Genomic DNA, 24,529 nt, shown 5'->3' with positions numbered 1-24,529 from the left:
TGGATCAGTGGACAAACATTCTACAAACAACACTACTGTTGCCCCCATCTACTGATTAAAAAAAAGGCACGTTTTAGTGCATTTGACTTTATTTTTTTCAAACCATGTAAAAGTATTATTGACATTACCCTTTGGAGAGCCATTATATTTTTTTCTTAAAGAAATTAAAGCATTCTCCATTTATAGTTTATGTAAACTCCGTTACATGCGTTACTCCTGGAGCAGCACACAACACCTTTAGTTTTGTGCTCAGAACTTCACACAATAACACTGTTCAACGCTCACCTTCTCCAAACAAAACAATATTGCACATCAGACATAGCCATTGTACTCTCAACCAGTATAACATACCACCATCCCGCTACTGCATTCACACAAACGTATACAGACACTTGGTAAGAAATACGTTTTAAAAAAGGAGGCTAGAAATTACACTGCTTTTCAAAAGGAGGTAATCTACACTAAACTTAACAAATCCTGGGTTTTTCAAGTGCTATACAACAACAAAAATTCAAACTCAAAATTCAGGCTACTGCTCGTCCTCATTTTCTTGTCCTGAACCTTCGGAGCGGTCGCCCTCAAGTCGATCTGCAATTGAGAGAGGGACTTAGATTATCAAACATTTTACCTTTTTTCTTTACACATAACTTGAAATTCTTTCACAGAAACTCCCTGCCCTAGAGGGAGCCTACCACATGTGCAACAAAGACACCATTAGTCCTATCTTGCAATGATAAGCTAGTTGTATTCATCTGCTAATTTTCACCCAAGGCAGCCTAGTTTTCAAGTACTCAAGTATATTTTTGTATTAAGTGAACTACCTGATCTGATATGATTGAGGGAGGCCAGCATTCGGAGCATGAAAGAAGCAGGGACTGTGATTGTGTTTCTCGTTTCCTCCAGCATCAGTTCATTTCGAGTGATTACCTTGAGGGAAGATAGAAACAACATTACTTTACCAATCAGCAACTGTATAAGCCAATTATGGTTGTCATGATACTATTTCAAGCTCGATTTTGACACTAAGGAAAAAGCTTGATACTGAGTTCAATGATGATTTTTAAAGCGCGCCTTTTTATACAACAGAATGTTAATTTCCCACACAAAACAAGAGCTGTTTATATAATATCACCATGTAATACTGATCAAGGCAATTCAAAAACTATACAGAACAGGTCCAACTTATTTTTCAGTACCGATCAAATGAGTATCTAGTTTTGATACTAATCTCTGAAGCATCTGGGTATTGACAACCTTAAAACCTGTCATTACAATACACTTCAATTTTATAGTGACACATGAGAAGAATGCAGGCATTCAAAACATGTCAAGATATGTTTAAGCAACCCACTGGTCTGATATAAAAAAAAAACAAAAAAAATAATATTGGAAGATTGAAATGAGCCTCTTTGAAGTAATGGAACAATGCAGTTTTCTCACAATTCAATACATAGGTCAATACATGGGTCGTGATGCGGATATGATGTGAATATGTTTTAGGTCTCAGAAGAACAAAAATAAATGTTTCCTTTATTTATGCTAATTATCAATCAACTATTTAAAACATTAAATTGCACTATGCCTTCTCTGTTTGGATATAGCAGACTGCTTAACCGTTTTCTTGCTGTAACAAATGCCGTTGATTGTAGTAGTGCCTGTAGTAGTAGTATCATGAGTGTATCGAGCCATATGTGTATTGCATTGTGAGGGTCGCATTGAACAAGCCTATATTATATTTTATTGTAGTGCTGCATCCCAGACATATTTGTGTAGGAAAACAAATACCTCATCTGCAAGAACCCTGTTGAAATTTGGAGACTCCTCCAGAGGTGACCAAATTTTGATATCATAGTCAATCCCTGAAGAAGCCAGTACTAGGAGCAAACAGAAATGCAGAGAGGAAGTGTTAAGGGGTAATAAAAGCAGATATCCTTTGAAGTCCATGTAAAAGCCTTACTGGGATCATAGGGATGTGGCTGTAGGCAGTTGACCACATGGTTGTCAGCCTCCAGCAGCATGAGGTGCTCTGCCGTGTGCCTGTCCCAGATAAAGATGTGTCCGCAGTCAGAACCGCTCATCACAAAGTTGTTTCCCCAGAAACAAGCTTCTTTTATCTGTGTGAAAGGAGAAATCAGATTAATGCAGACGTGGGTTTTATAAACAAGGTCAATAAATGCCACAGTTTGGATTTTAGACATGGATAGAAATGAATATCTTATGGCATTTAAATCCTGTATTTATTTATTTGTATATTTGTATTTAGTAGTGTGTCAATTATCAAGTCAAGTATTTTTGCATTCAGGAACGCAAAATATAAAAAAAAAAAAAATACTAAAAGATTCCAAATGATACATTCTGAGATAATAGTTTGACATCTTTCCCTTGTTTAACATGTGGCATTTCATTGAAAATTGATACTATGTGTATAAAAAAAAAAACAGTACTTGAGCCCTGACTTCAGAGCAATAGTGCAAGCTTGTTAAGGGAATTGGACTAGTTCTTAGTACCACAATGATTTTGTTCTGGCACGCTTTTGAGGGCGTGTGATGCCACTAGGGATGTCACTACATAAAATTTTTGTGATGTGTGATTATTATGAGAGGAAACACAATGGTTTGGATTATTTACAACTATTAACACCATGACCAAACAACTATGAAATCTTTAATTCATTTTCACATTGTCCAGATCAACATTCCACTACAACGTGACCAGCTTTACGAAATCAAATTGGATCCAAATTTGGTAAAAGTTAGATAAGAAAGAAAAATACTGTGACATAAACAGCCAAAATGTTTTTTTTTTTTTTTAGTTCTAACAATTATATTATAACCTGTCACCTAGTATTGTCACAATACTAAAATTTCAAACTTGATCCAGACTACTAGGGAGAAAACTACTCAATACCGATTCCAACCCTACAATGATAGTACAAAAAAACACTCTTCTTTAGAGAACAGAATGTGATTTTCAACAATAAATCATAGGACTTTGTTTTATATTACCATGTGGACTTATATCTGTGTAATTCCTCAATCGTCCAGGAATGTTACATAGTGGTCTGTATGACTGGTCTTATACTTGCTCTGATACAGCTCAGGATCATTCTAAAACTATTCAAGAAAGGTTCATTTCTATCCTGTGAATATGACTTTTTAGTACTGATTTTTAGTATTGATCAAATGAGTCTAGTTTCAATACTCATTTTAGTATTGATTAGTATCTGATTTTCAATACTTTTGACAGCCCCACTCTCATCTAAATATCACAATTATCATTTAACTGAATAATCCAGACATCCCTAGGTCCTAATCAGTTACATGTAAAGTCCTCATCTGTTACATGTAAACTGTACCATAGTCCTGGAGTTGCGATGGCCCTTGTACACCATTTTGACGGAAGGCCTTCTGATGTTCTGCGTCTCGCTCTCCTCCATCTCCCGCCGCTCTTTCCTGCGGCGAAACAGCTCTTGGATGCGAGCGGCTGCAGAGCGCCTGTGAAACCAGAGAAAAGTGTGAATTGAAAAGAAACGCCTGGAGGACAGACCACCCCATGCTGTTAGTGCTGCTCAAGACCACCATGCTCAAAATCTCAAAATGTGTTTTTGCTCAGGTCAATGTTTTTAAGCTTCTGCACACAATGTAAAGCAACAAACACTATAATAATGCACCATTTGAAGTAGATTAAGATAGTTGTATAGTAGATTTATGCGGAAAATTCACCTTATAATGACAATGCCATCCATGCACAACTTTTTCTGTCAGATAATGCCAGATAAAAACCTTGGGTGGGGGCAGAGCTCACATGCACACCACTGGGTACATTTCTTTCATGGCCAGTAAGTCAGATGACTAGAACTATCAGACTAACAAATCAGATCTGAGTTTTGGTGTGTGTTGCCCTAGAGAAATCTATGCAAATTTTAAAATAACTCCTTCAAAATGGACCAATTTCTCTTTAGTTTTTTTCTTTACCACCGTAACTTGCCCTTTTTTTGCACAATTTTCTTGTCAAAACCAGCATAGGTGTGAACAATCACAAAGAAATCTGAGTCCTCACATCAGATGTTCCCTTTACATGACAATAATCCGACTCCATAAATCAGATAATGTATTTTTGGTGCGCATGTAAACATAGCCATTGTTGTGTTATAAAGATTTTTTTGTGAGAATCAAAACGTAATGCTTGACTTCAGACGGTGCTCTCTCTGTGGCATTTTAAAAATTAGATGCTTCAGAGCCGATGCAACGTTTTACCTGATCATTCTATCTCCTACAGCAGATCCTCTGGAATTAAATCTATTATGTAGTGAAACAGTCGATCAACAAGACTTAAAGACATCACGAGGTACATGGTTGGCTTGGAGTAGTGTGTTGTTGCGGAGTGCATACCTTTGTCCCTGTCCTCTGAACCTCACAGAGGGTATGAGGATAGGGTCATCATCACTGTCGTCAGAGTCCTGGTTGGGGCGAGTAGGTTGGCTCTGGCTCTGTCCCGCCTCCTGCCCCTCCCCCTCCGTGGCGGGTTCAGCTCTTCTGCAGCCCCCTGATGTGTCCTCCACCACTCCCTCAGGCTGACTCTCCTGGGCTGAAGAGATGCCCCCCTCAGAGGAGCCCTCCGATGGGCCCTGAGCTGAAGTGCTGGGGGGAGTGGTGCCTGAAGGATCTGTGCCAGACGTGGAACCACTTTGCTCACCTGAATCAGAGGGCTCTACAGAGGGAAGCTATTCAGTGAAATGCATGACAGAAAAGTATATAATCAGTTTGACTGCCACATACTTGGTTTTGAAACAGAGCTCTCTTTTTCTCGGGTCACAGCTGCAGACTCAGGAGGTTTTGGAGCTCCACTACCCATTGAACTTGATGTACTACTGCTCCTGAGGACAAGCAAAACACATGCTTAAATAGATTTCATAGGCTCATCAGTGTAGTTTATACATGTTTGGTCTTACACAAATTAGTTTGAAATGTATATTTTGCAGTTTCAATGTGACAAAGACCACATTTAGTTCTTGCTTCTGTCACACTTGGCCACCTTCTAAAATTTGATGATTGGAGGGCAGGGGCTTGTATGACTCTACAGAGATTTACTGTTTTTGAAAGAAATAAACTGAAAAGAATACAAATGTTGAACCTTATCATTTTGTGCCATATTAATCTTATGTCTTAAAGTTTTGGGTTGAATAATTGTATCACTTTCTCAAGCTATTTTGAAGAACTCATTTTTGAATAAGTTTTGTTTATACTGACAGAGCCAATGTTCAACTTTGTGTCAGTTTTTATTTAATGTGAATAAGCCCAGTAATTACAGACATATATAAGGTTAACAAATCTACACTGTGATAGTTAAACAGCAAATTCAGCCATAGAATTCTGACCTGTCTCCAGCTCCATTTTAAACTATAGGGATTGTAGAACTGACAGTGCATTACCACTCATCTGTGAAGTCCAGCTTAATAGTGCTGGTGGTAGTTCCCTCAGAGCTGTAGTGGAGGCTGAGGACAGGCTCTGCCCCCACACTCCGCCCAGGACCACTGCTGCTGGGCACAGGTGTGGGCTCATCAGGGGTAGATGCTGGAGGTTCGGCTGCTCCTGCAGGCATAGACAATTATTGCACAGTGTAAAAGTTTATTTAACTAGAAAACTGACATTTTTAGAAAGAGACATGCATTCACAACCACACAAATACTCACAACAGAACCATATGGGACATGCGGTAAATGCACATGGACACGGACAAATAGATCGGCAAAAATGACAACAAGACGGCACCATCTTCTACAACCAGCTTTAAAGTCTCAGCAGAGATCCAACCCTCCAGGTCTTACTACATAACAGACTGGAATTATAATGGTCACATTTAAACCTGTGTGTTTTAGCCAAATTAAGAGTAAGAGTCTTATACAGTTAAAGGTTTACTATGCAAAATTTCTGGTGAGAAAAGGCACAACCACACCATGGGGATGTAATTGCTTTGCCTGAAATGTCCTACAATATGTCAGTAAACTTATCTATATTACTGCTGTTTTTATTGCTCCAAATAGGGAGCTGGGGTTGCCCCCTTACAAACCTCACCTGCAGCTTGGCTGGAGGGTGTCACCTATTTGTCTCCATAATTAATGCCATACTATGAAACATTCCAGGCACAGAAATAACACCTTCATGGAAGCAAGTGGCATATCCTCCCTCCACCAGAAAAGTTACAAAGTGCACCGTTAAGCTCAGACTTTTGCCTTTTTACACGTATAGTGATGCAGTGTACTTGTGTAGTATATATGATGGCCATGTGGTAAATATTTGATTTGAAGCCATATTAACAGTAATTGATAAGAACCAGTGTTATTCATAAAGCCAGAGTGTGAACAGTGGTGGACAGATCAGGAGGTGATAAAGGAAAGACGCACCCTGCTGTTCATCTAGAGTCATGGATCCAAGCTGTTTGTTTACCACAGACGAGGGAGAATCTGCAACACAAACCAGAGCAACCAATGCATCTACATGCCAGACCTCCAGTGCACAAGCACAGGCCTGCTGTCTACTCAAGTTAAAACAAAACAGTGACCTATTATTTATGTAAGTACACTTTCCTTTGCATACCAAAACATCACTAAAATTATTATTATCAAGGTAATTTTTTAAGACTATAATGCCGTTTCCCCCTCATCACTTTATGTGCGCACTGTTCCTCTCTGAGATGAGGAGGTAAAAATCTTCAAATTTGCACATAAACGATAAAAGAGCTTAAAATATTAAAATCAAAATATAATTTCACAGTCTGCATTTATTGTTGAAAAATCCCTGATTTCAAGGAAGGAAATTATGTGGACAATATTAAACAGTTAAGATTTTAAGATAATAATTTAATATAAGGCATGATAATTAAATTTTTTTTTTTACTTTTAAGTAGAACTACTTTTAAGTAATTTTATAAATGCTCATCACAGAAGGGGAGAGCCATGAATCACTCAATATTGAGCTGCATACAGAGAGGTGCCACTCCATAAAATGTGTTTAGGGAAACTCCAGGAGAAAGAGGTGACAATGAAGGACAGGCTTTGTGAGTGAAAAGCAGAGGTTGCAGCTGTATACAAGGTTAAAGAGTTAAAGAGAGTAAGAGTTAGTAATTCATTATGCCCAGGTCCAGCTGAATCTATGTCAGCTTTAAAGTAAAGGATGGAGCAGCCCACATGAGGAATAGTGGCAGGGGCAAATGCTCGGAGGGGTAACCTGCACTAGGGGGCCTTTGGGCTGCTGTAGTTCTTTGAGCCTGTCTCTCAGAGGCAGCAGAGGGAGCAGAAGAAGAAGAAGAGGAGGAGGAGGAGGCGGCGGCGGCGGCGGCAGCAGCAGCAGCCGCTCGATGGCTCATGCCCGGAGGGTCGGCCAGCCGGAGCAGCCTCTGCAAACGCCTACACACTAAACTTATGGGCAGCCGATGTGGGCCGTACTCTGACAAAGAGGCTGAGGGGGAGAGTAAATGTACAGTTAGACACAAAAGGACTGAGAGGAAGGGTAGGAGCAGAAACAGGAGGAGGGAGACAGAGGTCACTGAGGGAGAGTGGAGTAGCCCAACACAAACATTCACCATAGAGCTGCACACAGCCTCTGCTCCTGTGCATCCTACCTGAGAGAGCTGGTTCAGAGGTGGGTGTGGCGGTCGGAGTGGGGGTCCCGGCGGTGTCCTGACTCCTCTGCTCAGGGGAGTCGGGGGAAGATGTAGGCGAGGACGTGGAGGTGGATGGGGGAGGGGCTGTGACCGTGGATGAAGATGCTGAGGAGGAAGATGAAGATGTGTGGAGTGCTTCAGTGGCAGGAGCAGAGGAGACCTCTGAAGACTCTGTGTCTGCAGCCGCTGCACCTGCACCTATATCGGACCCTGACGCAGCACCAGGTGCACTCGAGGGACCTTCTGGACGGATAGCTGTTCCTTTTACAACAGCACAACAAAGAGGTGTTTTTACATCAAGTCTGTAACAGCTCAATGTAACAGACAGTGTTACATCTAAAAACGTAGTTCATAAAAAAATTGTCAATAATTCAAGTGTTTGTGTGGGGAAGAAAACATATTTTAAAAATATATTTTTGTTAACTATCGTGCTGATTTACTGGTCGAAAAATCAGCAAACTGATAACACAGTGGTCAAGGGAACAAGTTAAAGTGAACAGACCTGAGCAAGATAGAGATATGAGAAGTAAAACACTCTTTGAAAGGTGTTAAGTTTGTATTGATTTACCTCTGGGCCGAGCCTGAGGCCGGGCTCCTCTGCTGCTTTGTGCCTCACTTGCCTCTTCAAACCATCTGGATAACATGTCAGACATCCTCTGCATTAGCGACACATTTGGACTCTGCTCCCCTGTAAAAACACACATTAATAAGGAAATACATAAATTAAGATTATTATTACTCATTAGTTTTTCGTCTGGCCTTTCTACTGATTTTATGTTGATACTGTATTATAATCTAATATAATATAATATGTGTGTGTGTATGTATGTATAATTAATTACATATATATACATATATACATATATATATACATACATATATATACATATATATACATATATATATAATATAGATATAATATAGATATAATATATATAATATATATATATTATATATATATACACCGGTATATATATATATATATATATATATATATATATATATATATATATATATATATATTATATATATTTTATATATATATATAATTTACACCCCGGTGCGCGCTCTGAGGTCTGAGGGCCAGCTCCAACTCGTGGTTCCTAAGACCAGACTTAAAACCAGAGGGGACAGGGCCTTTTCTGTGGTTGGACCTAAACTGTGGAACGCCCTGCCCCCCCACGTTCAAACAGCTCCCACTGTAGAGTGTTTTAAGTCTCGTCTTAAGACCCACTTTTATTCTCTGGCTTTTAACACCGCGTGAGTTGTGTGGTCCTCTGTGTTTTTCTTTTATTTTATTTATTTTTATGTGTTTTATTGATTTTATTGATTTTATTTTTTTATGTCACTTTGTCTCTGTGCAGCACTTTGGAAACAATTTGTTTATGAAATGTGCTATATAAATAAAGTGGATTGGATTGGATTATATATATATATATATATCATCTTTTTTTTCCACGCTCGGGTCCTCTACCAGAAACCTGGGAGCTTGAGGGTTCTGTGCAGTATCTTTGCTGTTCCTAGTACTGCACTTTCCTAGATGTCTGATGTTTTTCCTGGGATCTGCTGTAGCCATTCCTCCAGTTTGGGGGTTACTGCCCCGAGTGTCTCACCTTCCAGGCCTTCTCTAACTCTTCTTTGAGCCCCTGGTATTTCTCTAGTTTCTCATGTTCCTTTTTCCTGATGTTCCCATCATTTGGTACTGCAATGTCCAACACAATGGCTTTGTTCTGTTTTTATCCACCATCACAATGTCTGGTTGGTTCGCCATCACCATTCTGTCTGTATTTGGAGGTCTCACAGGATCTTGGCTCGCTCATTCTTCAGTACCTCTGGCACCTTGACCTTGGGGTCTCCAGTCCATACTCTGTACAGATGTTTCTGTACACTATGCCCATCACTTGGCTCCATGTATGCTTTCTCTGTCTGCAGTTATGTGCTGCATTGTCTCAGAAGCCTCTTTGCACAGCCTACACCTTGGGTCTTGTCTGGTGTGGTAGATCTGGGCCTCTATTGCTCTAGTGCTCAAGACCTGCTCCTGTGCAGCCAGAATGAGTGCCTCTGTGCTGCGTTTCATTTATATTATATAATATATCATTTTATTCAAAATGGGCATATACATCATCTCTGACCAAAAAACGTGTTTACCATCTCGCTCCCTCTCACTCTCAGGGCGAGCGCGTGGCCCAGTATCAGACCAGTCTCCTCTTAGACGCAGCCGCTTGACTGGGGGCTGCCTCAACTGTGGAAACACACACAGAAGAGATTAGTAGTTTGTCACTCAAACTGAAGTCAGAAATAGCCCTGCTGCAAGAGCAAAACAGCCCTGTCTCTGGCAGTGTCCTCTTAAAAGTGACACCCCTGACTGAGGACCCCCAGGTCTCTGCAGGGTAACACTGAGAGACAAAAATAGAAACTGGTCTCAATAGAGAAGGTAATAACGGCATATTTTTAGATAGATATGGCCACAAGGATTTGAAATAGAGAATTGAAACCAAGGTTTATGAGGATGATACGTACAAAATGACTGAGGTCTCATGAGGAGCAAAGGGAGATGGTTGTTCCCCGACATTGCCCTGTACTATTTTAGTGGGTAGTGAAGCAGGGTGTTCTGTATTTGGAAAGGAATGTGTATGGTGGCTCCACACAGCTGAACTCACCACAATGCTTTCAACTCTGACATCGTGAACCAGCACATTCACACAGTCACATGAGCGTCTACACCATTAGCATCATTAGCTCATACGTTCAAGAGAGATCAGCTTTACAGAACCAAAGCAGCCGTGCTTTAATTTATTGTTGAAACTAAAGCACGAGGACAAGGCATGAATCTTTCTCATGTCATCTCACTCCACATGTTCCCACTGTTTGATTGTAATTTTCAATAACAATGAAATGTAAACTAAAGTTTGTGACAGTGAAAGACAGGAATAGTTCTCACCTCCTCCCTCCTCTCCTCTGAAGGGCCTTTGAGCTCTCGTGCCTGGTCATCTTTGGGGTCAAACAGATAGATGTAGTCCGAGGAGTAGCTGACCAGCACCTCCTGACCATCTTCACTGTAGCACAGTGAGGTGACTCTGCACGACTTGTTGGACAGGTGAGCAGGAACAAACCGCACACACATGCCTGTATTTACACGCCCCATGTAGTTTCCTGGACAAAAGTGTATGCTTTTACTTTTTTTATTTTTTTACTTTTACTTAGTAAAATTTAAGAAAAAATATTCTCATGCAACAATTTGTTTAAAAAAATTATAAAATAGCTCATTGAAAGCTAATGTTAAAGTAATAAAGAAAAGAAGTAGTGTATGAAACCATCCGGGGGTGTTGATAATGGAAAGTCTCACCTGTCGCCCTGGTTCCCAGCATGCGCCTGTCATAAATGCGCACTGAGCTGTCAGAACAGCCCACAGCCAGATAGAAGGGCATCAGGGGGGAGATGGAGATGGAAGTGGCAGCCCTCCGACAGTTTATCAGAATGTCCTGAGATAAAACCAAAGGGGATTAGGGTTAGTTTGATTTAAATTAAACTAAAACAGTCCATTTTACACAAGCCGCAAGAAACAAAGCAGGAAAACAGGGGTAAAACTGAAAAGATTATATGGGTGTAGTAGTCTAAAGTCTCACATATTCATTCTGCTCTCATATCACTGTATGAGAGAATACAGTGTTGTCCTTCTGAGACAACACACTCCCATCAGGCAGCCAGCTCTGTCTGATGTGGTCTGGCCTTGAGCTAAACAACAATTTGAGAGATTCTCTCCATCAGACACTAGTCTAGAGACAAAGCTGTTTACAAAGAGCAGCGACAGCTTTGAGGAAAGTAGGATTTGGACGTTATGCTCCGAATAGCAGTGACAAACAGTAAACCAGACACTATTAAAGGAAAAAAATAACTAAACGTGAAGGTCTTACATCTTTACAGTCTTCTTTAGTGCAGCTTGTTTTTGTGCGAAGATCAAACCACCGCACTGTGCCATCTTCTCCACATGACAAAAAAGTGTAGGGGTCATTTGGTACTGTCATAATCTAAAACAAACAGAGGTTTGAATGGAAATTACATAACAGTGGTGTATTTTAAATAAAGCCCAAGCTGACCTCATAGGCAGTTCCATAGTGACAGGTGAACTGGCACTGCCGGTTGAGTTCAGGGCTCTTCTCTGTATGGGTGTAGTAGATGATGCCATCTCCAGAGCACGACACGATCTCCTGATCATTTGTGTGGGGCATGAATTTAGCACTGAAGATGTTTGCTCGATGACCTGAACGTATAGACTTCTTAACCTGACCACATTCATTACAATGAAGAAAACAATTACTAGTATTGCAAAAATCCAGACAACTTAAAAAGAGTATGCCATACTTTTTTATTATATGGATTTGAAATAACCAAAAAGGTGTCATCAGATCCTGACAGCAGGTACTCTCCTGTATCATTCCATGAGATAGTATTGACCTGCACAGAAGACATACTTGTTGAAGTTCAGTCACTTTTAGGGGCTATCTTTTGATTGCTCTAGACCACTACGGCCCCCACTTAGCTCACACAGTTTAATTCTCTCTATTCAGTTGGCAGTGGATCAATATTCCATTCAGTCAGTTCCAACCTCATTGGGCCAAGAGTCAGAGTCACAGAAGCATCATTTAAATATAGCTTATAACGAACCAAATCAACAACTCTCCATCAAGGATCAAAGACAATGACCAGTTTAGTCTGACAGCCTTCAATCATTCTGTCTCCAGAACTGCCACGAACAATTATTGTAAGCGATCAAATCATAATTTCTGTTGGGCTTTTGTTAATACAATTTAAACATATTAATGTAACATAAATATGGACTAAAAACGGAGAATGTTTACAAGTTAAATGTAGTCTTATTTTCCATCAAAATATAAATGGCACATTGTCAAATTGTTTCCAATGTTATTTATGTAATGATATATTTGATTCATTATCTACTTAATATTATACATTTTTATATTATCACAATCGATCCACCAGGACAAAACATTGTTTACCTTTCCCAGCACATCATGGCATGTCTTAAAGTTTGTATATTAGTCTAGATCAGTTTTTGTGCTTAAGCTAAAAATATATATAATTTGCTGTGGAGCACTTCTGTGCATTTCTTGGGTTCATGGCTCAGAATTGGGTGGGTCATAGAGGTCACTGTCAGTAGTGAAGGAACAAAATCTTACAGAATCAACAGAATCTTAATATTTACATTCTTAACAACAGGTCATAGTGAGCGTATTAATGTCATTGCACATAAAGATTAGTAGTTGGGTTCTATAATTGGTAATACACAGTAACAGATATTATGTAGCAAAGCAACAGTTAGTATTGACCATCTCTGTGTATTTGGTCTCTCCAGTGTTTTGAATAAGCTATAGTGACTGTAGCTCTCCTGTTACAGATTGGTGCTTGTTGTGAGGAGTATTGGATACAGGATGTGTGACTGTTATGTCCGCTTCAGGTTTCTCGAGACACCAGCTGACCTGACCAGAGCTACACTGTCTTCAGCAGCGGAGCTTCACAAACAAACTGTAGAAATTGACAAAAGGGTTCAAGTTCTCATGCAGTTGGAAAAAGGAGGACACTTACACAGCCATCATGGACATTGAGGGTTGATTCAAGTTTAAGCCTCTGGACAAACTCTCTCCTACCTGTAAGAGAAAAATAGAGCCTGTCATCATGATGCAAGGCTTTCATGTTTAGTATCATTTGTGGAGATAGAAATGTTACTGTTGTAAAACACACATAATACAGACTATAATTAAAGATAAAAAAGATGACAAAAGAAGCACCAAGACAATTACACTGATTACACTAATTGATAATTGAAAGGTTCCTGCAGATCAAATGTGTTTTTAAAGCCATGTTCAAGTTTTTCTTTGTTTTCAAAAGACATTGCTTCTTTGATATGTTCTATTTATTGAATTTTATTTCTCATAAAAATATGACCCTATACTCTCATCAACAGTTTGGAAAATGCCTTTCTGATACAAAGGATCATTTTTCATTAGTGCACATCACTGTGGCACCCACCAAAGAACCCCCTCCCATTTGTGCCAAATATATCCTTCAAGAGCCCTGCCAACATCACACTGTGACTGCAAGTCCTCAGCAAACACGGAGCAGCACTGGGCATATCTAAAAACAGCACACACCAGTCAGTGGAGACTACTCCACTGCTTCTTTAAAACTGACCAAATGAACAGTGTTTTGCAAACATTTACTCTGAAATTGACAACAAGAGGGCTGCACCAGGGAGGAGGCAGCCAGTATATTTATAGTGAACATGTATTTGTTTAAAGATGCCTCTGCACTGACTGAACTACTGCTGTACGCGTATGCTATTACAATATTATCGTTAGCCTTCAATTGAATATAGAGTTGTTGCTCTTACCTAAATAGTTGGTCCTGATGGTGTAAGGCTCGTTGTATCCAATTACACGTTTATTAACGTCCCAAACCAGGTTTCCTGAACAGGACATTGTAGCCGAAGGGGGATTTTAGTTGACAATAACATTGAAACTAAGCTAACCCTTTTCTGGAGATGTCGTCTGTTATTTACTCTCGTTTGGATTTTGCCATTGGTATTTAGTCCAAAAAAGCTAACACGGAGCAGCGAGGCGTGACGCTGACATTTCTTGCACTGTAGAAATAAACACAGTTGTTCCAGGCTGTGTCCTCTTGACTCCACGCTGACAGTAGCTTTCTCTCTGGACCTCTATCGCCTGGACTGCACTGTCCTGCTAGCGTCTGGCCTAGTGCATTTCTGCAAACAGCGGTCAGCTGTGAGCACAGAACCATTCACACAACGCGATAATGTCCGTGTTTTGGGTTGGCCCGGGATCTGTGCGCTTGATCTGTACAGCAGGACGATGTCAGGCGGGTGGAACTCAATTGTTTTTCTTTGTGTAAATAAAATTCGCAACGTGGTTTTAAATGCAAAATGTTTATGCAAATTAGTTCACAAAATGGTATATTACGTATAGTTTCGCGTTGAAAATTACACCCTGATGTTTCGGCCTTAGATCTATTAAAATCACGGCATACGCTGGGTAATAAATGTTACAACCCCGGGTCGACGAATCATCAGTGCGTTCCGTCTGGAGCAGCCAATCAGAGGCCAGACAGGCGCTAGGCCCGCCCCCTGGAGGTAGGTTGCAGAAAAGTCACCTCACTCCGCGGTCAGTTGAGAGCTAGGAGTGTTAGCTAGCAGTGTTAGCATGGTAGAGGAGCGGTAACTGGAAGGTCGACAGTGAGGACGGCCACATATTCGTCTTTGTTTTGCTGTTGTGTCCCATTGCAATACAGAAGTACCTTCATCAAGAGGTCACGAAGATAACTTTGCCCGCTAGATAATCGAGCTAGTGTGTTTTTGTTTTCTGAACGATTTTAATATCATGGCTGCACTCAGAGCTTCATACCACAGGATCTTGGACAGGATCGAGCACATACTGCCAGCCAAACTGAGACCTATTTACAATCACCCTGCAGGTAATGTGTTTAATGTTGTATTAAGCATGCAAATTGTGTATGGTATCAGGTACTGCGATGTACCTGCACTAATTTACAGATCGAGTTTGTTTACAGTTAACAACTGATATCAGATCCGTCTGCCCTATGTGGGTTTTACTGGTGTTAATATTGTAAAAGAATGACTTGAGCTTTAGTGTTGGTTAGTTAGTAATAACATTTTAAGACATCAACCAAAATTAAGACACCCTCCATTCAGTCTCTGCTGTGAGCATAGAATATGTAATGATTGTGTTATACCTCACCCAGATTTACAGCATAGCGCCGTCAAAGCTATGTTTTATTTTAAAAACGTTTTCACACAATAAACTCAAATAGGCAATTTAAATGAATGATTAAATACATAAGCAAGGAGGAGTCAGACTTGACCGTTATCTTTATATGATTGTTTGTCCTGAGTGAAGGATACTAGCTCTGTTGAAGTCAAGGGCAACTTTCTGGCCAGGTAAATGAGGCAGTGACAAACAGTTGACAGGTCCTGCGTTTTGCCTACAGTATTTGGGAAGGAATGTTGAACAGTTGATTCACTAAATCCGCTTGTACCAGTTTTGTTCTTTTTCCAGTTAGTATTGCTAGTAGCAGCTCACATATCTACTGCAATTACAGAAGTGGTGAAGCTATGTATTCATAATTCATACAGACTGCAAATCAAACAGGAGTGAGCCCAGCAACCAGTGAATTCATAAAAATAAATACTAATTTGGGGCAGTGGCTCAGTGGTTAGAGTGTTGGTCCCCCAACCCGAAGGTCGGAGGATCGAGTCCGGCTCAGACCAAGTTCTGTCGTTGTGTCCTTAGGCAAGACACTTCACCCACATTGCCTAGTATTAGTGGTGCGCACTAGTGGTGCGCGAATGATAGGTGGTGGTCGGAGGGGCCAATGGCGCAGATTGGCAGCCTCGCTTCCGTCAGTCTGCCCCAGGGCAGCTGTGGCTTCAATAGTAGCTTACTATCACCAAGTGTGGAAATGAATGAATAATGACTATAGTGTAGCGCATTGAGAGGCTTTGAAAAAGCCCATTACAAGTGTAAGCCATTATAAATTTTATTTGATACTATATTACATTGACAACTCCTTTTTTTTGGTCTTTTTTAAGGTCCAAAAACAGTTTTCTTCTGGGCCCCGATGTTTAAATGGGTAAGTTTGGCTGCAGCGTGCTGAGACTGTGAATGTGAATTCATTATGTTAAAAAGACTTATCTTCTTTTATTCAGGGTTTGGTTCTTGCTGGTTTGGCCGATATGACAAGACCTGCAGATAAATTAAGCACTTCTCAATCAGCAGTACTTACAGCCACAGGTGAGATGGTCTGACTAAATATTGTTGCTTTGTGTGTCAAAAGTCAATGTCATCATACATTTAGTTTTGCAATACATTTCATCAAACAGATCGCTATCAGTAGTTACTCTTTACCCAAAACATACATGTGCTTGATCTGTACTGTTTCCTTTCTCCACAGGTTTGATCTGGTCCAGATATTCTTTGGTGATTATCCCAAAAAACTGGAATCTCTTTGCAGTCAACTTTTTTGTTGGCAGTGCAGGTGTTTCTCAGCTGTACAGGATTTGGAGGTGCGCTTAGAATTGTGACCCTGTACTAACTATTTTAAGCACAAAAAATAAGCTTATTTTTTCTTTGTTTCAGGTATGAACAAGATAAGAAGGCAGAGGCAAAGGTGGCTGAAGAGTCCTAAATGCAACCGACTACGGACTAAAATGGAGATGATACAATGGGCCCTTAATCAGCTCCCACTTTTCAATACTTCTACATTCACGTCACTAACATCCATGCCATGATTGTGTTTCACCACACTGCGCCCGTTTTCCCTGACGGAAATGTAGTGTTGAGTTTCCTCAGGGTGAAATAAAAGGGACATTTTAACAGTCAACAGATTTGTCATCATTAGCGCACAAGGACTTGTTTTATACAAGTGTTTGATTGTACATTTTCATCTTAAGCATCAATCTGGGAAGTTTTTGCCTTAAATATACAGATGTAGCAGTTATGGCAGAACTCTTACAAGGTTGAATAGGTTGTAAATGTTTTCCATTAAATTGTCATTTTTAATTCCATGCTTTAACAGTTCATAAAACTCAATTAAATGCTTTATTAATTTATGGAAAAACTTAATATTTATATCTGAATTTTACACGTTAATGAAGTAGACGTTGACCAGTACGTTGTAAGCCTTAATCGACAATTTCGGTGATATGACTTGTACCTGACATGAATTAACCAATGGCAACATGAAGGCTATGTGATGCTAATAAAAACAATATGACCCATTGTGTTAGTTTTTACAACTCAAGGCATGTGCATATTTGAGCTTTGTGCACTGTAGATTATATCCAGCAACTAGTATAACAAGCCTCTTGCCATGCATTTTTCATAACCGTCCCAAGCATTCATTACAAACACCAATATGATAAACCACAAAAGTTTATTAACCACCAGTATAAGGTTTAACGTTTTCCACCAACACGAGGAGCGCTGACCTTCATGGGCTTAGCAATCTTGGGTTTCTGTGCAGTCTTTGCAGAGGTCTAAAGGAGGTAAAAGAGGGTTTTAGTACACACAAAAAAACAGGACAAACATTGAGCATAAGGCTTCAATCAGTTGCATTTACATGAACAGCCCCCAACCAAATATTTTTCACATGTTGAATTCTTACTTTTGCACTAGGAGCAGCTGGCTTCTTGGCTGCCTGCTTTGCCTTTTTTGCCTCCTTAGCGGCTCTACGGGGGGGGGGGGGGGGACAAACAAAAACATTGGGATTAGAAAGAGTTGAATTCCACATGCAAAGCACAGCAGTTTTTAAACAAAAATGGGATTACAGGGCTTTTTAATAATATTTCATATGTACCATTTTAACACAAATTGTGCAAAATCTAAAAATTTAGAATTTAAGTCAAACTTTGTGGGATTACCTGATTGCCTGCTCCCTCTGGGCTTTGCGGACCTCAGGTTTCTGGTTCCTCTTGGCCATAATCTCAGCCAGGGAGGCTCCAGTGATGGCCCTCTGGAATTTAACAGCGCGGCGGGTACGCTTTTTTGTCACTTCTTCCTGTTAAGCAGCAATGGCAAAATTTTAACTTCTTGGAGAAAATAAACAGATTGTGTTGGAGAGTTTGGAGGCTAGCCAATGGGAATAAGTCACTGAAGACAGTCAAAGGCCAGTACTATGATCTCCTGAGTGCTCTATGGCTGCAGGTGTGGAGTGAGCGTTACTGCAGAGTCTGCAAAACACAGACTCACAGCAACACATACATGAACCATCACCATGCACACCATCCACCCGCAGCCGTATTATAGGTTAAATTAAAACAGCTTCAGTACTTGTAAATTGTACAAGTTACTTACTGACTGGCCCTTCTTGTGCTTGCGTCTGTACAGCACAGTCCAATTGATCTGTCGTGGATTCCTTTTGGCCAGGAAAGCGGATTCACATTTGGCGTTCAAAAACTGGAACACCTGAAAGTGAACATGCATACTCCCATTACAACAAGCAAACCAGAGCAATTATGCCTGCAACCACATTAAAACAATAAATATATATGACAACAGATGTTTCAAAGTGACAGTTAAACAATTATATACTAGTGATTTTGGAGAAGGTTACACACTGTTCATTACACACCAAGCGAACTGTGATGCTAATGCTAGCCAACTCTTAATAGTGAGTGCTTTTTAGTCAACAGCGAGTTTCCTTAACCAACTTTAATAAGGAACTGGTTATATTAGGTAACACCAGTCTTATCTTGACGTTATAATAATATCACAAACAGCGAACAGGCACAACACACAAGCCGGTGTCAGGCTTTACCTTTCCGTCTATCCTGGCGTATCGGCGGCCATGGCCCGGGTATATTTTGTACCCGCTAAAACTGCACAACTCGACCCTAAAAACAACAAATGGTTCACGTTATCAAAAGAAACGTTCATGTACCCGCTTTTAACATGCTTAGTACCAGTGTACGTTTGTCTAACAGTCATAGATGGCTTTAGATATTATTCCGTACACTTACTTCATGATGGCTACGAGAGGGCAACAACCGGAAAGGACGTCATCAACGACGGAAACGGAAGTGCAGACTACCGACAATATTAATATCTATTGAACATGCATCTGCTAACAAGACGAGACTAACAACAGTTAAACTAATATATATTTATGTTAGATTTTTGCAAATGTACATATAAATATATTTTCGAGAGTAGGTGTATTCGCTTTCAACGATAGTAATCTTCTGGTAGCTCAGAAAACTACATTTCCCACAACCAAGCTAAGTCTGGCGGCTGCTGTGCTTCTTGCCATCACAACACAACGAACTAACGAACGTCTCTGCAGCTAGTGGAGTTGGCTAACTATTATACGGTGAAAGGATGGGTGTTTCGGATTTACTGTCTGATTCAAAAACCGGTAGGTGCTGCACATACATGCTTTTTTGTTCATTTGAGTTTATTTGTAGATTTATTCGGGAACTGGGTCTAAACGTTGATCTTCTATTCTTTTGGGTGATCACTGAAACATTCTAGCCGTTAGCACATATACAATCACAGTTAACTTTTTAGCGTTGCTTTTTAATATATGTATTTGGCAAGGCAAGTTTATTTGTATAGCACAATTCGTACACAAGGTAATTCAAAGAGCTTTACAGGATAAGAAAGACATTGAAATCACACTACAACAAATCAAAACATAAATAATCATCATAAAATTAACATTAAAGGAGAAAAGTGCAGGGAAAAAAAACCTTTTAGTCATATGCACAGCTAAATAGAACTGGTATGAGCCTGGATTTAAACATTGTCAAAGTAGAGGCCTGTCTCACATCTTCAGGAAGATTGTTCCAGGTTTTAGCTGTAGAAAACTGAACCGCAGATTCTCCATGTTTAGTCCTAACTCTGGGCACCAGCAGGAGGCCTGTCCCTGAAGTCTTCAGAGTGCGAGATGGTTCATATATATAGACAAAAATCTATGTTGTGTTACATAAACTGATGCATGACGAGTATTGCTTCAGCCCTCACCTACTTTACTTTTAAAAAGCTAAACCATCGCAACAATTAATTATCAAGATGCTGAATCAAAGTGCACCCCTATTTAAAATATTTTTGTATGTATCAACCTTCCAGGACTTGTGTTGGATCTTTCAGCCCAGAGTTTGCAGAAGCTGGATCCCAATTTCACATGTTCGGAGGATACTCATACTCTTATTCTTGACCGGAATCAGATCATGAAGTTGGATTATATGGAAAGAAATCCAGGCCTCCAGCAGGTAATGTAGTTAAGTTGCTGTGTAATGTCAGAATATGACTTTTTTTTTTTTTAATACTGTAATATATTTCTACTATTTTCTCCCAGTTATCTGTAGCCAGTAATCGTTTGGTGAGAATGATGGGTGTGTCTCGGTTAACTGAACTCAGAGTCTTGAACCTTCCTAACAACAGTATTGGTTATATTGAAGGACTAAGAGATATGCCTTATTTGAAATGGCTTAACCTATCGGGTAACAACATTAAGGTATGTGTAAAAATAAAGTTTTATATTGTTGTTTAACTAATTGATGTCACATCAAAACATGCATTTTTTTCATTTTTACCTTTTAAGGTCATTGAGCAACTTAACAACTGTGTTTCACTTCAACACCTGGACCTCTCTGATAATAACATATCAGTTATTGGAGATTTGACCAAACTCATTGAATTAAAGGTAAATGCACTGATATTGCATGTGTTGTCTGTAAAATGTGTTTACTTGATTGTTCTTTTGCAGACGTTGTTACTCCATGGAAACAGCATTACAACGCTCCGTACAGTTCCTGCACACCTACCTGTTCATTTATCTATTCTCTCCCTTGCGGAAAATGAAATTAGAGATCTTAATGAGGTATAACATGGTCTCTGTGGATATTATTTCCTTGTTTGTGGTATGTAGGAGTAAAATTGACTTGAGACATTTTGTGGTTACTTTTAGGTGTCATATTTAGCACCCCTTCAAGACCTAGAGCAGCTGTCTATCATGAGCAACCCATGTGTTATGGCGACTCCTTCACTTCCAGGATTTGACTATAGGCCCTACATCATGAGTTGGTGCCTGAACCTAAAAGTTTTAGATGGTTATGTAGTGTCCCAGAAGGAAGGGTATGTGTGTGTTTTGATTGAAAATGTATAGACATGGGTGTGTTTTCCACTAGTGAATATTTTTTCTTTCGTTTTAGACTGAAAGCAGAGTGGCTGTACAGTCAAGGCAAAGGCAGGTCTTTTCGACCAGGGCAACACGTTCAGCTGGTTCAGTACTTGGCCACTGTGTGTCCTCTGACCTCCTCACCAGCTTTGGAGACAGCAGAAGATGCAAAGCTGGAGAAGATCCTGAGGAAGCAAAGGTTTCAAAAACATTTTAAAACTTCACTTTTTATAAAATATAGTGATCATCTTATAATTTCCTCCCACAGGTTGCACCAAAAGCAGCTCTTAGAGGAAAGGCGTGTAGATTGTCCCAGCCCTCCTCGCCCCGTACAATTGGATGTGGAGGCACATAGCGCATCCCTGTCACAAGAGGGAGCCAGAGATTTGCAGAACGCAACATCCACTGCAAAACCATATCAAGAGACCCGTATGTAATAGTTAAGTTTATGCCTCAAGGTTTTATTTGTTCAAGGTCTTTGTGATTTCCTTCCTTCTTTCCTTGTTTAAACCCTCTTTAGAGCCAGTGTTGCAGATTAATACGTGGGTGAACTGTGAGGCAGCCCATGTGTCCCTACCTGTGAATCACAGCCCAAGACTTGATGAGCCAATCTATTTGGAAGATATGCAAACAGATGTGGACAAACTTAACAGTAATATGCTGTCATCTGAGTCCACATTTGTCCCATTCAAATCTGAACTTGAACTCCATACTGGTCCCTCTGACAGTGAGGATGAAACAGAAACATTTGAACCTGACTCTCTGGCCCCAAAAATCTCTGAGCCCAAAAGAAACAATTCCAAGAGAGAGCATCACTCTCCTTTGACTCCAAAGCAAGAGGCCTGTGCAAGTGTTACTCTTCTAAATATCAATTCTAATAGTGGTAGCTTGCCACAAATTATGGCAAAACCTTGCTATGACAAATGTGTAAGGAGTGAAGTCAGTGAACAGACAGAAGAAACCAAACTCGAGTCTAACAAGGCTGCTATTAAAATACAGTCTTGGTGGAGGGGCCAGTACACACGTTTTTTAAACCCGAAAGCCAAAGAAGTACGAAATGAAATTCGGCTGAGGCGAATGCAAGACCACATCCTGTTTTTGTCAGAGAGATTAGACGGGTAATAAAGTATTTTTTAAATAATATTTTGAAGTGAACTTCAAAATGGCCATACATACAATAACATTTTATTATATTTTACAGAGTGCAACAGCAGTATGAAGATGAAAGACTACAGAGGATGGTACAGGAAGAAACTGTGAAGTTTTTGTGGAAGGAGGTTTGCATTGAGAACGTTTTTTTACTTGAAATACTGTAAAATGCTTCCTTTGTTGATGAAATATTTGTTTTTCTTTCATAGCTTCAGTCCATGCAAGAGTGGAAGCGGTCTGTGGAGCATCAGCTAGCTAGCCTTACTCAAGTAAACCAGAGCCCACTTCTGAGACCGTGTGAATTTGCTGCACCTGTCTCTTCCAGCACTAAAAACCCTCCCAGCATAGATGTGTCCTTCCCCGACTCTGGATTTCAGACAACAAGTAGTGGACAACAGGCTGCTCCAGAGGATAGCTTCTTGAGCAGCGGCAGTGACTCTCTGAAAACTGTGCGAGCTTTGAGCCCTGGTATAGTTTGTACAAATACAGCAGATGACAGCCCAGACTGTAGCCTCTTGGAGCAGTATTTGTCTTCAGTTCAGCAGAGAGAAGAAGAGGCAGAGGAAGTGCTCAGTGACAGGTCTGAAACGCTTCAGTCAAATTCACCTTTTTGTCACAATATAAAAGTAACTGAGAAAGACCAACCAGAGGAGCAAAGAACTGCATGTACAGAAGGGACTCTTAAATAGGACTTGGTGGGTGAAGTCACAGTCACTCCAATCAGCTGATTGCTGACCCAGATCTCAAATAACGGTGCACTTAAAATACCTGTTTAGTGTGGGTAGCAAAAGCCAACTTAAGCTCAGTTTGAATGTACTATTTATTTTTTATTTACTCTATACTTGATTTCACTGTATGTACTTATTTAATGTGTAAGGAAATAAAACAATGTAAGGATTGTTACTGAGCTGAGTGCATTGTAGTTCACATAAGCTACAGGTATAATTAATATTAAAGGTTTAAATGACATCCTCTGTCTGTTTGATTAGTCCATATCTAATAATGAGGTTGTGTGCTTACAGAGATGTTTAATTAGTTTGTATATTAAGAAATGTGATTGCTAGAAAATCTGAAACTGACATTGTGGTATAACAAAAGATGAAGTTTAAATCTGTCAAGTGGATAAATCATTGTGGGAGTGAAGACATTTTGCTGCTCATCCAAGCCACTTCTTCAGTTCTGGTCAGATTATGTCTCAGGTCCCCATTCCTGTTTAAGAAAACAAAAATAGCTTCTTGAACTCCCCTCTCCAACAATTTCTTTTTTCTAAGATCTGAACCTCACTATCTTCAAAGGATATCTGTGTAAACCCTCAGTCGTCCAGGTCTGATCCACAGCAAAAGACAAAGTTAAAATCTGTCAACTGGACAAATCGTTGTAGGAGTGAAGACATTTCACTGCTCATCCAAGCCGCTTTTTCAGTTCTGGTCAAATTGCTGGTGGCCACTGCTTTAAATCTATCTAAACGGAGGGGCTAACTACACTGAAACTGTAAACATCTATTGTCTCCAGTTTCAGCAGGAACTACCCTCTTAAGGACTGAATAGGGTAGTCCATGTCCAGTTGACAGATTTTAACTTCGTCTTTTGCTATATTCAAAGGAGTGGTTAAAGGCTTTGAGATGGGGATGCACGGCGGACTGGGGTCCAGAGGAACTCTCGCGCTGGTGTTGGTACATTCTCTTATGGAGTGGCTGTTTAGTTTCTCCAATGTAACGCTCACTGCACTCTTCACTACACGGAATGGAGTAGACTACATACACATTATTTTATTTATGGCTCTGGGTTTTGTCCTTTGAGAACCAGTTTCTGTTTTAAAGTGTTTGTAGGTTTGAAATAGACTGGAATGAAATCTCCATGCATTACCCGCTCTGTCCACTAGGGGGCTGATGTGATTGCAGGGCGGCTGTGCGTGTCTGTGCGTGTCTGTGCGTGTTGTTATCCCTCCGCACTCACTGAAGATGCTGCTACATTAGCGTTTACCACTATTA

General features: G+C 40.1%; 4 protein-coding genes and 1 non-coding gene across 13 annotated transcripts; 2 read left to right on the top strand and 3 right to left on the bottom strand.

Annotated features, from left to right (window-relative positions):
• Nucleotides 1-70: 70 nt before the first annotated feature.
• On the bottom strand, nucleotides 71-14,535 carry dcaf6 (ddb1 and cul4 associated factor 6). 9 transcript variants are annotated; one of them, XM_055230472.1, is made up of 22 exons: nucleotides 14,072-14,515; nucleotides 13,267-13,328; nucleotides 12,025-12,117; nucleotides 11,760-11,945; nucleotides 11,577-11,690; nucleotides 11,009-11,144; nucleotides 10,604-10,815; nucleotides 9,811-9,904; nucleotides 8,231-8,350; nucleotides 7,621-7,923; nucleotides 7,333-7,457; nucleotides 7,227-7,302; nucleotides 6,404-6,463; nucleotides 5,432-5,591; nucleotides 4,779-4,876; nucleotides 4,392-4,710; nucleotides 4,257-4,298; nucleotides 3,356-3,494; nucleotides 1,958-2,114; nucleotides 1,786-1,874; nucleotides 822-927; nucleotides 71-588 (listed from the first exon to the last, which is right to left on the bottom strand). In XM_055230472.1, exons 1-22 carry the CDS (start codon nucleotides 14,157-14,159, stop codon nucleotides 530-532), a joined length of 2,838 nt encoding a protein of 945 aa, XP_055086447.1. In that variant the 5' UTR covers nucleotides 14,160-14,515; the 3' UTR covers nucleotides 71-529. The 9 variants fall into 9 exon arrangements, with proteins under 9 accessions (XP_055086447.1, XP_055086446.1, XP_033843249.1 ...); XM_055230471.1 differs by having other exon boundaries at nucleotides 7,227-7,457; XM_033987358.2 differs by having other exon boundaries at nucleotides 4,257-4,286; nucleotides 7,227-7,457.
• A 327-nt stretch (nucleotides 14,536-14,862) lies between these two features.
• mpc2b (mitochondrial pyruvate carrier 2b) lies at nucleotides 14,863-17,094 on the top strand. Its single transcript, XM_033987361.2, has 5 exons — nucleotides 14,863-15,168; nucleotides 16,304-16,344; nucleotides 16,421-16,505; nucleotides 16,666-16,777; nucleotides 16,851-17,094. Exons 1-5 carry the CDS (start codon nucleotides 15,075-15,077, stop codon nucleotides 16,897-16,899), a joined length of 381 nt encoding a protein of 126 aa, XP_033843252.1. The 5' UTR covers nucleotides 14,863-15,074; the 3' UTR covers nucleotides 16,900-17,094.
• Nucleotides 17,095-17,629: 535 nt separating this feature from the next.
• On the bottom strand, nucleotides 17,630-19,304 carry rpl24 (ribosomal protein L24). The gene is made up of 6 exons (XM_033987360.2): nucleotides 19,232-19,304; nucleotides 19,030-19,105; nucleotides 18,567-18,677; nucleotides 18,134-18,270; nucleotides 17,878-17,941; nucleotides 17,630-17,749 (listed from the first exon to the last, which is right to left on the bottom strand). The coding sequence occupies exons 1-6, from the start codon at nucleotides 19,234-19,236 to the stop codon at nucleotides 17,669-17,671; spliced, it is 474 nt and encodes a 157-aa protein (XP_033843251.1). The 5' UTR covers nucleotides 19,237-19,304; the 3' UTR covers nucleotides 17,630-17,668.
• LOC117389896 (small nucleolar RNA SNORA23) lies at nucleotides 18,321-18,502 on the bottom strand. The gene has a single exon (XR_004542915.1). It is a non-coding gene; the product is annotated as a small nucleolar RNA SNORA23 (small nucleolar RNA).
• A 51-nt stretch (nucleotides 19,305-19,355) lies between the features above and the next one.
• On the top strand, nucleotides 19,356-23,511 carry cep97 (centrosomal protein 97). The gene is made up of 11 exons (XM_033987359.2): nucleotides 19,356-19,626; nucleotides 20,340-20,482; nucleotides 20,569-20,727; nucleotides 20,815-20,916; nucleotides 20,980-21,093; nucleotides 21,181-21,347; nucleotides 21,425-21,589; nucleotides 21,659-21,819; nucleotides 21,911-22,508; nucleotides 22,592-22,667; nucleotides 22,749-23,511. The coding sequence occupies exons 1-11, from the start codon at nucleotides 19,590-19,592 to the stop codon at nucleotides 23,226-23,228; spliced, it is 2,202 nt and encodes a 733-aa protein (XP_033843250.1). The 5' UTR covers nucleotides 19,356-19,589; the 3' UTR covers nucleotides 23,229-23,511.
• Nucleotides 23,512-24,529: the final 1,018 nt, after the last annotated feature.

The sequence above is a fragment of the Periophthalmus magnuspinnatus genome, chromosome 21 (genome assembly GCF_009829125.3).
Source record: "Periophthalmus magnuspinnatus isolate fPerMag1 chromosome 21, fPerMag1.2.pri, whole genome shotgun sequence".
Lineage (NCBI taxonomy): Eukaryota > Metazoa > Chordata > Actinopteri > Gobiiformes > Gobiidae > Periophthalmus > Periophthalmus magnuspinnatus.
Note: the sequence above shows the minus strand (reverse complement) of the source record. Positions and strands in the feature narration are given on the sequence as shown.